Genomic DNA, 14237 nt, shown 5'->3' with positions numbered 1-14237 from the left:
CTGGTTAGTGCAGTAGTGATTAGAGAAAAAATGGGGTGTTACTTTAAAAAGGCTTGTATGACTAGTTGGAGCAAATTTTAATTAATACTAGAGAAAAAGCCTGGTTAAAGGAATTGGCGTCCGTAGGAAGCTATATTAGGGGGCTTCCACACTAACTGTTGTCCATAAAAAGGTCGACATGTTTCAGCCACTAAATGCCCATAAGGGGTCAGGTTGGCTTTCTTCAGGACCTAATAACTATAGTGAGTAAATTAGAAAAAGCAGATAAAGCAAAAAACAACCTTGTGCTGTAGGTTGAATCTTGGGAAATTTTCCAAATTGCGAAAGGCCTTTAGAGTACCTTTCGGTGTTTATTTATACACCTCTTCGGGCGTGCTGAGGGCGTTTTCCCTACTCCTATGCAGGTCGGACACGACTTGTGCTGTCTCTGCTCCTCAGACCCCGGAAGACGATTACTACCTCATATCCACACCCTTCATTCCCATGCACAACACATTTCAAAATGTCCAGCAGCTCATGCAGGTATCGAACTGCCCTGCAGAACTCCCTCTGACTGCTATGGCTCTAGCCATTGACATTGAAAAAACCTTTAACTCCCTGTTCTAGGATATTCTATATGCAGTAATGTCAGGTGTGGGATTGGGCAATAGATTCATTAGCTGAACCAAACTACTTTACACAAATTGACATCCCACGTAAAGACTAGCGCCCTCATTTTGTACTGTTACTGGATGAGGCTCGGCACCTGGCAGGGCAGCCCGCTTTCAACCATTTTATTTGCCTTGGCCCTAGAAACACTTGCCACTGTTATCTGTCAAGTAACACATTATCAAGGTCTTTGCATTAATAAGAGGCCGCTTTATCTCTTAATGTATGCAGACAACATGCTACTCTACACTCGAGTCGCAGAGGCTGATATCCGCAGAGCTTTTCACACACTGGAACAATATAGTGCACTTTCTGGCTTGAAGGTCAATTGGGAAAACCTCTGTGCATTCCCATTGGTACCTGCTGAGGGAGGGACCCCTCTGGTAACACTGGGAGATAGGCTATGCGGGACACCCACCATGATCAAAAATCTTGGGGTTCGTATATAACCCACAACGGAACAACTACTGGACAGCAATATAAGGGTGGCAGTGTCAGCACTACACCCAGCAGTTTTGGTTAACTCTTCCACTTTTGGTTATGGGAAGAATAGCTCTGACGAAGATGATCATTCTTCCTTGGCTACTATATTACTTTACCGCCATTCCCGTGCAGATCCCTAAGGAGGTGTTCCGAGACACAGATGCTCTAGTTCAGCAGCTAATGTGGGGAACTGCAGGAAAAGAATAGCGCTGTTGAATCTGCTACTCTCTGCATTGGAGGGGGGGGGCTAGTGGTCCCAGACTTTGTACCGCATTACCTAGTGGCGCAACTAAAATGGGGAGTACACTGGCAGGAGAACTGTTAGGGATACCGCTGGGAAGATTATCTAGATTGCCCCCCTGGAGTCACATTGATGTGACTCTTACTGGCGCCAATGGGCCGTCCTCATCAGTGAACGTAGGACATCCTGACAGCTTCCCTTCGACGTGCATTGCAAACGGCACTACAGCTCACTAAACCCTGAGTACTCTACGCCAGGGAGCTCCCACTGCTAATGCTCTTTGCCTTCCCCTAAAGAGGCGATTGAAAAGAATTGAGATACTGGCCAACATTTGAAATTACCAAGGTGGGTGAGTTATATATGAATGACATGATTTCACATTTTGAAGAGCTGCAGATCCAATATGGGATCCCTGCCTGGCACTTTTTACTACATGGAGCATTGGCAGCAGGGGTGCGGCAGTGGTGGTGTGCAGGTTTGATTGAACGGAAGGACCATCTGGGCCTGCATTGCATCTGCGGGATCTTGGGCTGGCACCGTACAACCTCACTCCTATATAAAGTGCTTGTTAGGACAAGAAAAACCAGACCTCTGGCCATTGTGGGATAGAGGGGAGGCAAAAAAGCTCACAAATTAGGTAACTGGATGGTGTATCTACATGAATAACAACATTTCAGTCATGAGGGTGAGTGAGGAGAACCCTCACTCACCCTAAGGTGACATGCTTCATCATTGGGTTCCCTCTTGCACACTGTGACCGCAAGGTATTCAGTGTGGGCTTCAACTCTCCCGCAGGAGAGGAGCGTGAGGTGTTTTTATGTCATCCAATGTGGGTTGAGATGCGGAGCACAAAAAAAGTAAAAGAAAGTGGTTTAAAACTATCTACTGGATAGACTAAGTCAATCCTTTATTAGTGTCCCCGGTGGGTAGGTTTAAAAACAGCTAAGTGGAAATAGGGATATGGATGTTCCCTATTGAGCTATGGTCAACATGTTTCTGTCTGGTTAGACCGGATTGTTCATGGCATTCATCAGGACCGATTGCTTCGTCACTCTGCTTTAAAAAGTGAATAAATCACAGAAAAATAAAGAAAATACCACACTGTAACTGATATGGCATTGGTCAGTGGTACCGGCTGTAATCAGGTCCACTGTCAATTAGAGACTACTAGTCTACATCCTCCTTCGAAAAGTCCTTTGGGAACAGGTCTCAGGACTCTTTGCCTCCTGACTCCTGCCGCAATGCTAAAGGCTTGAAGGGGGGAGGCAGACATGAGAATCCCAATCGGCCTCGCAGATTGGGTCAAAATCCTTGAGTGCATTCCAAAGGTTTCCCCCAACGGATGATTTAAACTCATTCAATATTACTTTCTTCATCGGGCATATGTCAAGACAAAAGAATGCATTTGATGTTGTTAGTTGTAACTGCGGGTTGCCCCAAATGTGGGGAACATGACGCCGAATTCCTCTGCATGGCCTAGGAGTGCCCAGTCACTGCCCCCTATTGAGATACAGTGCTGGAAGTTTTCTCAGTGGCCTCAGACCATCCACTGCTCATATCACCTGTGACCTGCCTCTAGCATTGGTTTCCCCGTCGGCGGAAGCAGTCACAACTATATTTGCAGATATGGCATTACTCCTAGCTAAATGTTAATTGACAATAGTCTGGAAGTCCCCAGAGGGACCCAGGATTCAGAGCTGGCTCACAGACCTTCAAAAATGGGCTAGCTGTAAGAGTACAGTACTGAAAAGAGAAGCCGAGAAAGGGCTGAGACAGGGGAGCTGGGTGGAATCTTGGGCTCAGATGCTAAATATTGTGCCACAAATGCAAAGACACAGCCAGCTAGTAAGGCACAACTCGAACCATGCAAATGACCCCTGAACCCACTCTCCAGAAGGAATAACTCTTGCCACAACCCGCACACGCCACACTCGACCATTCCACACATGGGGGGATATGACTCTAGCGGCTTGAGCACGAAAGTCCGGGTTTAACTCTCCACTCCGCATACCCTACTCACTATACCTGTGGCTCTATCCTTAGCACTACTTACTCTCTCACAGAACGGGTTTATGGCTCAAATGTTGTAGTTTTGTTGGTAGGTTAATGCATTATATGATTAATTGCTTACATAATTGCATCGCCCACTCCCAGTTCATGTTGTGGGCTACGTATGATTAGAATTATGAATGGTATAAGAACCGTAAGTTCTCAATTGGATTTATGAGTCTGTGCCCTGCTAATATGGAGGAAGTTGAAGCTTGTGCATTGGCACTGGATGTATCTGTAAAGTGAAAATTCAATAAAGTACGTTAATAAAAAATCAAGTCCAAGGAGTAACTAATTCCAAACTACCTAAACGTTATAATGAATAAAATACACATCTACTCACCGGTTAAAGAGAAATGAGATGCTTCCTATGGTTATGTATGGAATATAAGAAAGTTCTGATCTACTTACCTTCTCATGGATGGTCTTATCCATCCATCATTTTTATTTGGTTTCTCTATGGACAGATGAACATTGACATCTTGGGATAGCATGGTAAATTGAGAGGTGAGAATCAGGTTCCATTCAACAACCAATAATTCTTAATTGTGAACCATTCCCATACATCACTGTTCAGTTAAACCAAACTCTCTATGCCTTAGAACATCTGCGTCACTGATGGTTGATACCATGTTAAAGACCCAGTTAAACTCTTTTTTATAAGAAACTCTATCTGTTGAAACAATTATCTTCCCACCACATATATACTAGGAATGTCACTATCGCCGCGGGGTGTGGATCAAAGCCCAGCTGTTATGGGTGTTTCTTGGGTGGCAGAGAATTCTTGTAATTCACCACTCAAAATATTGTAAATTTACGATTACAACAAATCTTTTAAAAGGAGAACTTCAAACAAAATAAAAAGATCTTGCGCACATCCCAGCTATGTCTGGTCTTTTTATAGTTAGACTTGAACATTCTGGGAAAAGGTTTTAACAAGGCATGTCATCTAAGAAAGCGTCTTGAGCCAGATTCTGAGGGTATACAATATGTCAAAGGCAGTGGATACACGGTATGTATTCGGAGGACCATGTTATTCGTTCTCCGGTTGGAGGTCTTCTGAAATATTGTAGAGCAGACAGTCATTGTCATGAGTAGTATTTGGGAACCATAATGTAACTCACATTTCAGAAAGCAAATTGTTAGCTCTCTTTGTCTGCACCATGATCTTCTGCTCTTATCTGCTGAAAAGGAACATTCCACCAAAATATTATCTGATGAATAATTGGCAATCTCCTCCTAAAATTAAAAAATATATATACTGATTGCCCCAGGTTCCTGTCAACATTAAACCTGCAAACTCATATCTTCCACCAAGCAAGACATTTGGAGGCGTATGGTTAGCATAGAGCTGGAATTATTTCTGTTTGTTTCCACATGCCCTGCACCACCCTGAAACTTTGATGTGTAACACACTTTCCCTTACAAGACTTCACTTAAACCTATTTCAGCATGGTGTAAGTTAAGAAGTGCAATGAAAGATGTGAAAGGCATTGCCAACATTTGTAAATACTCATCAAGTTATGCCATTGAGGTTGTTCACCGCATGAAGGTTGGGCTTGACATTTCTACAGCACTTCAAACCTTCACAGGTATCCAAGTATAGCGAAGAAAAACATTGCAACCAATACTTTTCTGTTGAGTTATATAGAAAGGTCTTTACAGCTGTCTGAAGTCATAGTTGGTTAGGTTCCTGCCGCATTTCAAAGAAATTTACTACACTGTTTTGACACTTGTACTGCAAAATATCTCTCACCACAGCTGGCATTCTTGAATTTCTAGAAGACCAACTAAGTCAGAAGAAATGAGTGCAGATTGCTCCCCGGAACATAAATTGTCAATTTTTAAAAAAAGTTTTAGACAACATCAACATTCAAGCCTGTATTTCTTATATACAATGCCAATATTCAGGCCTCGGTGTTGTCTAGGCAACATCAACATTTAAGCGAAACCCTAATTTGGACAACATGATGATTCAAGCAGAGATACAGCGAGACAACTTCTTTATTGAAGCCTGGATGTTGTTTAAACAACATCATGATTGGTGTCTGGTTTGTCATGTGGACAACATTGCTCTTAAGGCTTCAGTGTCATCTAGACAACATCTCCATACAAGGCTGGATGCTGAAGAAATATTTGAAAGTAAACCTCCTGTAATTCATCCGGATGAACAACTGGGACAAAGAAGTACAAGATTTGCTTATAGCGATGAATGTTGATGTCTTTAGCCATAAAATCATGAACAATATGCCAAATCTCTTGGATTCTGCTTTGAGGGCAATCTTAGCTTCAAGATACGCCTTTCTAAGACCAAGACAGCATCTACTAACTTTCCATGGCAACCAAGCAAACCTCCTGGATTGATTTCAAGCATTTGTCATGTCCTGAGTAGATGATGGCAATGGCATGTTCACCGGCAGCCCACATAACCCCATGGCACAACAGAAGTGCCTTGTCCACACGATTGCACAACTCCTGGGTCTGAGAAATTGCAAGAGCACAACACCTGTGTTTCAGGATCACCCACAAAGCAGTTACAGCCAACTTTCCATCTGACCAAGATTTCTGGACACTAATGATGCAAAAACAGACTCAGCATCACTGACCTTGGAACCAGAATAAGCTCTTCTACTAAAACATGGGGCCTCCAATTTACTAAAATGCAATGCAGTGAGGGAAGTTGCTGTGCTGTGTGGTGTCAAAGGGAGAGAGCAGAAAAGCGCCAAATATGCTAAGATAAGGTTCAGTTCTCCTATCTTGAGGCACTGGTGAACCTCTGGCCGCCTAACGCCAATGCAAGCACCCATGCACCATGATGCAAGAATGCCTCCATTGTGGTCAGAACAGATTTAGTGCAGGAAGGGATACCTGCAAAATGCAGCACACATGCAATTAGAAAGTAACGAGGACAAACAAAGATATCCATCCTTATTACAGCAGCCTAGGGTAGGCGTGTAAATTTGGCGCAAATCCATGTTTACTGACTTTAATAAATATGGGCTTACGTCAAAGTTTATGGGTGGATACATGGTAACTCCAATCCTCTACCCATGTAATGCCTACTCAACACAAGGTAGTGCAAGGAAGTGCCATGCGCTGTGTTGCGTTACTTTCTTACAAAGCCAAGTGGATCAGGCTATGCGTGGCTTTGTAAATCTCAAAATAGATTTTGCGTTGGGGCTGCACTAAAAAAGTGACGCAACCCTAATGTGAAACTTTAGTAAATCCGGGCCGGTGTTTTTATACTTTGACCAGTACTTACATCAATGCCACAATTTTGGCTACTAAGTTACCAAGGTAGTACATGAGTGGCTAGCAGAAACCCACAGATCATAAATGTGCAAATCATAATCTGTTACTTGAGGGTGAAGGTCCATTCACAAAATATTCTAGGTTGAAAGTGCAAAAAAAGATGTCTTAAACTAGAGGTGCTGGTTCTGATTGAAAAGCGACCAACCCCTGGTGAAGTAGAACCTTATTGCAATGAGAACAGCAATGTTTTGTTTCTGGAACACATTTCACCAGTTAAATAATTCTCTTGCAAACGTGTATAGTATATTAATGCCTTCACTGCACATTTAACTATTGTCTAAACAGATGCAATAAAACTAAATGCAGATCTGTTGCTTTGTTATTGTTTGTTTACTGATTTTCTCAGGTCTTGAAAAGAATTAGCAAAATCTGTCCATGAAAACATCAAATGAGAGAAACATTCTGATTGCTCACTTTTTTGGTTTCCTTCTTCTAGAACTATGCTGCTATGAAGCTGGTGAGGCCCAACTCCTGAATGCATGAAGGTGGACACGTTAGGAAGCAGCTCAAGAGCGAGAGTCTGTGAAATGCATGGAAACCACAGCAGCACAGACAGCACACCCTCTCAACAAGAATTTCAAAGTTTTTCTGCTGCTACACTGAACGTTACTTGCTGCGAAAAAACTCTGATTTCAGGAAAAATCTTAGTACTTCTCACATAACACCAAAGATGTTGTATCAGTGCCCATGGAGCATCTATTCTTCCTCAGATTGTATCTAGACTTGCTGTGGGTGAAACTGCCCCCGTTACTTGCTTGCCCCGCATACGTGTAACGTTCAGTTGGAGCACGCGGGGCGAGGTTGCTGGAACGATCACACGGACACTTGTGCCTTTTCTCTGCAGTCAAGCAGCTCAGCCACGTTAGCCTTCCAACAGTACTGTAACGCCATATTTGGTCGCCAATCACAAGACCAACGCCAATGAGTTTGAACAGCAAACAAAAGGTTGTGATTTTTGCACTGTATTAATTAAGAGGTTTTGTCAGCCTGTTTGTTGTTGAAAACTTGTAATGGTTGCCATGGAAATAATGTTGAGGGCTATTGGAGATGTCATAACCTTGTGTGCTGGAAAACTTCTAAGCTAGCCCCACAACTCTACTGAGTGTGTTAGGATTCTTGAAGTGTCCTTGAAGTACTGTGCTATCTTTAGTTTACAATAAGCCTATATTTGCTGAATCTTTTTCTGCTCTGTGTTCTTTTCCATTCTACCTTATATCTAACCACACAAAGGAACCACTGATGAGCATGTGCTATTTTAAGATTTCTTAACATAATCTAACAAGGCGAATGCACCTATCCTGAATTCTAGTTCTAGATTAGGATGAATAATCGGAACACGGAACCGTGAACATTTGTTGCACACTGCGCACAACATCTTAGTCATGAAAGTATATAGGATCTTCTCAATTGTCAACTAAGCCGGGGAGGGTAACTACGCTCCGACAGCGTAGTTTTGCCTACTCCGCGTTCCGTTGTGAACGCGGAGTTCAGGCAAAACGACGACTCCTTGGTAGAACGTAGTTAGCCGGCCCCTCCGCCCTCCCAAAGTAATTATAAAGTAATTAAAAAGGCAGTTACCTGCCGTGACTGCCTCCTCCTCGCCGTCCTTCTTCACTGAATAACCCCTATGTTGTAAGCCTTTTTAATTACTTTCGGATTGGGTGGGCGTGGAGTGAATTTCCACGCCTGCTCCGTCCAGGGATACTGTCAACACAGCGCCAGGCACCCCTGAGTCGGTCTGAACACTCTTTTGTCCATTTCCACCCACAATTTTATATTGTTTAAGAAAATAGTTTATCACCTGGCCTTCTGAAAATCACATAATTAAGAGCTTCATTACTGACCGAGTGCCTGAAGCTAAACCATGATATTAAACATAAAAAATTGTTACCCAATATTTTGGACATAACTCACTATATTTCACAACAGGTCATATGTAAAGATGCCTAATGCAGAACTGCGATGCTTAAATACTTCTGGTCTCTGCTTATGCTGACTGCATGCAAGCACCTTTAAGAAGTTGCTGCTACCCACTTATCCCCCGATCTTTGAGTTTTAACATGAAAGCTAAAGAGAGGTTTTGTAAATATTGTGGTTTTACATGCACCACACAGGTTGATGCAGGACAATCTTAATAAATGTGGTTACGAATCCACTATTTTTAATTTATCATGTACATTAGGACGTTGAATTGCACGAACTTTGACATAACAGGAAGTGACATCATGTGACCTGTAATCCCCAACAATATTACAAAAATATTTATTTTGACATCAATAAAACCACCAGAAGTGGCTTAAAACATTTCACAAGCATTGCAATTCAGGCAACAAATATTGGTGAAGTCATTAAGAACTATGAACTCTAATAGAAGCTGATAAAATGCAGATACAGACATAGGATACTCCAAGGAAAGCTTAAGGTCACCGTTGTATTCCCCGATCATCAGTTACTGTGGCTCAAAATGCCTCTCATTGGTTCTTTGATTGTTGTGCAGGTGGGTGTAGTGGACAGAATCCCCTCCTCTGAACGTGTATGTGGTGAATAGGCAAAGAGACACCTCACTTTGCGGTGAAGCGCTGGATTTACTGTTTGACTTACACGCTGGCCTAGAATTTTCACCCATCAATCGAGAGAACTGTGCAATCAACCATTCATTCTATTCGATGCGCACATTCCTGACAGTAGATGGCGCCTGTGACTTGGTCAAGTCTTACAGACACCATGAAGGGCGGTTGAACCTGCTGAACTGAACCTGATACTAAATGTACTAGCTACTCCCGCACCCAACCACAGTAGACAACCACCTCTGCCAGTGCAGCTCTTCAGGTTGGACACCTTCATGTTATGTCAGATTATTTCATTTACGCCTCCATACCATTCTTCTTGGACAGTGGTCCTTTCTTTATCGTGCAGATGCGCCTTCGTCCTGGCCTTGTACATTTACTAGGTTAAGAGAGCTTATAGGCGTCGGCGTAGACTAGGCGTAGACTAGTATGAACCTAGAATATATGTGGTAAAGCATTATCGCCACATAGCTTGTGATCACTTGATGCACTTTGCTAGGACATTAGGTTCCTGCAACCTACATTACAAAGAAACGACAGAGAGTGTTTGCATCGCCCCCAAAATGCATCACACAACCCTATTCAGGGGCGAACATCCATTACGACTTGCGCTGGAGGGCACATCTAGGCTAAGGAATAGTAGATTTACTATTCCAACACCTTCCCTACTGTACGTAGGCTGGAGTTGGAATAGTAAATCTTAATATTTCTAAGCCCAGCACCCTACAGCGCAAGTCGTGGTAATGACTTGCGTTGTAAAACCAGCGGTGTAATGGTAGTGCAGTGTAAACACCGCATTGTATTGACATACAACCCTATTCAGGTGCGTGGTTTTCCCTTAATGTACCACACTCACTACTACAGGCAGGTGCCGGGGTTCATTTTATAACTTGTGGAGTGGAGTTACATGGAGCTCTGCAGTGAAGGATGCTTGCCAGAGAGACCTGCTTGAACCCACTGCCTCTCGCAGCCTCTATCCACACAGGCTCCCCACAGTTCTACTATTCCTATCTTTGTGTGATATGACTTTATCTCATGCCCAGTTATATTTCCACCTTCTCAGGTTCTGCTCTCTCTGCTAGACCATCAGAAGTTCTAATTAAGAGAGAGGTGTTGAGTTTTTTTTATCTATTTCTGAACAGGCTTCTACTACTTTGAGGTCAACACTGAGCGTGCCCCCGCTTTATTTTGAGCCACACACAGGGGTCCTTAAAAGTAATGCTGACCCCATCAAGACTTTGCTTCCAGGCTCTGTGTACATGAATTGCTATAGTTATCTTGTCTCTCTGTACCACACTTTAGAGGATGTAATGAGAAATATCAATGTCTTCTTCTGCATCATGTTGCTCTGTGGAACAATGCAGGGATTAGGCAGCTATTCAATCTGTTCAACAGAGAGAATACACACCCTATCAGAGCTGATCTTTACATTGTAGATAATACAGGAATATCAAAATCCTAAACTTTGATTCAATCTTAACAAGGCTATACATGACATTCTAGCTTCTTGTATTTTCCAGGCTTGTAAATTTATCAGTTTGGCACATCTAGCCTATAACATCTCAACTATTCGACTATTGTGATATGCTCGCTTTAGACTAGAACATTTGTAAGCCTACTCATTTACCAGCCACGCTTTGGAACATATTAACACTGCTCATAAAGCACTTTCAGCAGGGGCGGCCGTAGGCATGTGCAAGCTGTGCACCTGCACAGGGCCGCCAAACCCCAGGGGCCACCACGCCAATATATATCCTAAATATAATAATCCTCTGAGGATGGATACATATTTGCGTGGCGGCCCCTGGCAGGGATTTGGCGGCCTGCGGCTCTGTTCCACTTCCAAACACCCTGACCCCCCCCCTATACTGGCCTCCGCGGCTGCGTTCCTCCTGGACCCCCTCTTCCATGGCCTCCTACCTACGCTCTATGCCCAGGGCCTAGAGCCGCCCCTGCTTTCAGCCTCAGAAGACACTCTGACTGGTCATTTTTGATTCTCCTTTCTACAACATCATATGAAGATATACTTTCCTCCATCTCCCCAGCTGCCTTGCTTTAGAGGGCGCTGGGCTATTGCCACTCCTGTGAGCCTCCCTACAGGTGTAGCCGCTCTTCTTGTGCTTGCCACTGACCCCACATTGGTAAGCTATAGTTTCAATACATACGTAACCACTGTGCTATTTTGTCAATTGTAGGAGAGCAACCAATTTTCCTCGTTCACAATGAACTTTTCAATCTAGTTTACTTGTAACTTAAGCCACTCTTTTGATTTTACTTTGTTAATACCACTTCATTCTACTTTTTTTCTTCTCCAATTAATTCACGGACGCTGGTGTCTTTTTTCATACAAATTTCTTTTTATTAGAAATCCAATTTTCAATGATACTTAGACAGACCCAGCCAACGCGTTTCATCCCTTACAGGGACTTCATCAGGGCTATGTCAGCTATCCCTCTACTGAAGATCTGCATGATATTGATTATTTCATGGTCTTGTACGTTCAAACAGCCTCTCAGCGTGTATTCCTCAGCCTCATCCAGTCAGTCTCCGAAGTATTGAGGGCTGCTAACAGTCAGAACTCCGGGAGTGGTCACATGAAAAGGTAATGCTTGGGATTTCTGACCAGTGACTTCCACAAAACACTACTCTTGTCCTGTTAGAAATTGTTACCACTGTGCTAGTCAACGTGCAACAGCAAAGTCCTGAGATCATGAACATACACCACTAGCAGGCAAGCAGCACTAAAAATCGTGCTGTTCTGTAACTTGGAGTAACCATATTCTGTTGTTCTTGTGAAGACCTCTCTCAGTTCTTCGCCATTAAAACTGCCCTTATTTTTTTGATGCTCATAAGCTCCACCATGACTGGCAAATTGACTTATGTTTCTGTTCTTACTACCACTCTTGTTAAACCTCCTTTACTAGGCTTTGCTCCTTTCGGCCAGAGCGGCTCTGGAGCACGGGGCTCGGGGTTTGATCACCGGCACTGTCGGCAGCTCAGCTCAGCATCATGTGACTCTGGACAATAGCTCACTTAATTTGCCAGACGGCCCCCAGTGCCTGGATACCCTTAGGGGTGATAAGTCGCCGTTTACAAATCTGGAATTAATGTCTGAATTGGTGTGTACTAAACTGATAGTTTTTTCATCTGGATCCTGCTTGGCTGGTGAAATGGGGAAACATCCTTTACAACGCAACTTTTACAACGCACTACCATTACGACGCAACTTTTACAACGCAAGTCATTACAACGAATTGCGCTGGGGGGCGCTCTAGGATAGGGAATAGTTTAATTACAATCCAACACCTTCCCTACTATCCACGGGGACTGGAGTTGGAATAGTAAATTAAACTATTCACTATCCAGCACCCCCCAACGCAAGTCGTTTTAACGACTTGCGTTGTAAAACCTGCGTCGTAATGGCATGCGTTGTAAAAGCATGTGTTGTAACGTCATACATCCGTGAAATGTTTGAAACTAGGAGCCAGTTTCATTTCTTCTGCCCTTTCTGGCAGAAGAAATTAATCTCTTGTGTACAACTTTGACTGTTCCTAAAGAGTGGAAAGGAGTGGTTGTCTATACCCTTAAAAAAGGCAAACACTAATTCTGCTGCTCACTCTATCCAACATTACAAAACCTTAGTAAAAACACAGCTTTTGTCCTTCCTAGAAGAAACCCCTAAGTAGATGTGGCGTAAGCGCTTGTGGTTCAGGGCTCTACAACTGAATTTGTTCTTGTTGCTGCCACGGATGCTCTGCGGATGACGTGGCCAACTGAGCTCAGTTTTCGGGATCTCTAGGCTGTGTTTGAGACTGTCACTCATCCCTTCCTCCTCAATTGTCTTTCAAGGGGGGACGAGAGACACTGCAGTCCCAACAGTGGACCTGTCCTCTTTCTTCTCAGAGTTCATGTGTGGTGTCCTGAAGGGCCCTTTTGTCCTATGCTTATTGAGTTCTTATATGGCCTCACTAGCTCCCCCTCCTCAAGAATTAAGCTTTCCATTTTTTTACAAGCTGATCATATGCTATTACTACAGAATCAATAGCCTTCATATACCAGTGCTTCAAATACCCCTTCAGAGCTGCATAAAAGAGTTCACCACCGCTTGGTTTCCAGCTACTAAAAAGTGAACTGTGATAAAACAGAGATTACCGTTTTTGGTGCACACAGCTTCAATTGGTCTGATGCCCGGTGCCTTCCTAGGTCCAAGTTGATTATGGCTGCAAGTTAGTAATGAATTTTAATATTTCTCTCTTTTTTCAACCACTAACCTGCAACAAGTTTTGGCAAAGCCCCTAAGTTTAACTTTAATGCGACAGCGCCTTTAAACGTAGGCGTTTGCAAATGCTGTGTAAATGCATTGCATACACAAATACTGTATATTACATTAAAGCCGGCCCTATTGGCTTTGCAAATGCTGGGGATAAAGTATAAGATGCAATTAGGAAATACAGAATTGAATGTGACAATAGAGTAATCACTGAGGGTAGTTTTCAGCTGTAAAATAGTTCCTCCTGCATTCCAGTGGAGCCAATTCCCGGAGGGCGGACTGGTACGCCAAATAGCCAATAACATGACATGAGAGAATAATATGCTTCAAATTTCTGAGAGACCTGAGGGAAACTCTGCTACTGCTTCCAGTAACCTGCCATACAATGCTTACTCTGGCATGCATATAATAGAATCGGGGATGGCGTCTATCTTACTATTCCTCGCTATCTTATTTGGTGTATGCAAGAAATCAAAAACATGGTCGCGATCTCACTTCCATGTTTACCTCGCAGCGGCCATGTTTACAAGCCCTTTTTTGATCTCCATTGCATACATGCCAACATACCTGATTTAGGCAGCATACTTCTGATTTGTGAAGCCAAAAATGTCTCCTTTCTGAAATTACCCAATTTCAATGAAAGTCAATGGAGAAAATACATTTCCCC

The 14237-nt window shown here is 43.2% G+C and overlaps 1 protein-coding gene across 1 annotated transcript in view; it reads left to right on the top strand.

Moving 5' to 3' along the window:
- DYSF (dysferlin) overlaps window positions 1–9405 on the top strand; it is a 1004398-nt gene extending 994993 nt beyond the window's left edge. Inside the window, exon 59 of the mRNA XM_078674496.1 lies at window positions 7170–9405. Coding sequence (XP_078530622.1) covers window positions 7170–7208 — 39 coding nt within the window. The 3' untranslated portion in view covers window positions 7209–9405. The remainder of the gene's footprint in view (window positions 1–7169) is intronic.
- The last annotated feature ends 4832 nt before the right edge of the window (window positions 9406–14237 follow it).

This window comes from Lissotriton helveticus, chromosome 2_1 (genome assembly GCF_964261635.1).
Source record: "Lissotriton helveticus chromosome 2_1, aLisHel1.1, whole genome shotgun sequence".
Classification (NCBI taxonomy): Eukaryota; Metazoa; Chordata; class Amphibia; order Caudata; family Salamandridae; genus Lissotriton; species Lissotriton helveticus.
The sequence above is the reverse complement of the archived record's forward strand: the minus strand, read 5'-3'. Positions and strand labels throughout refer to the sequence as shown.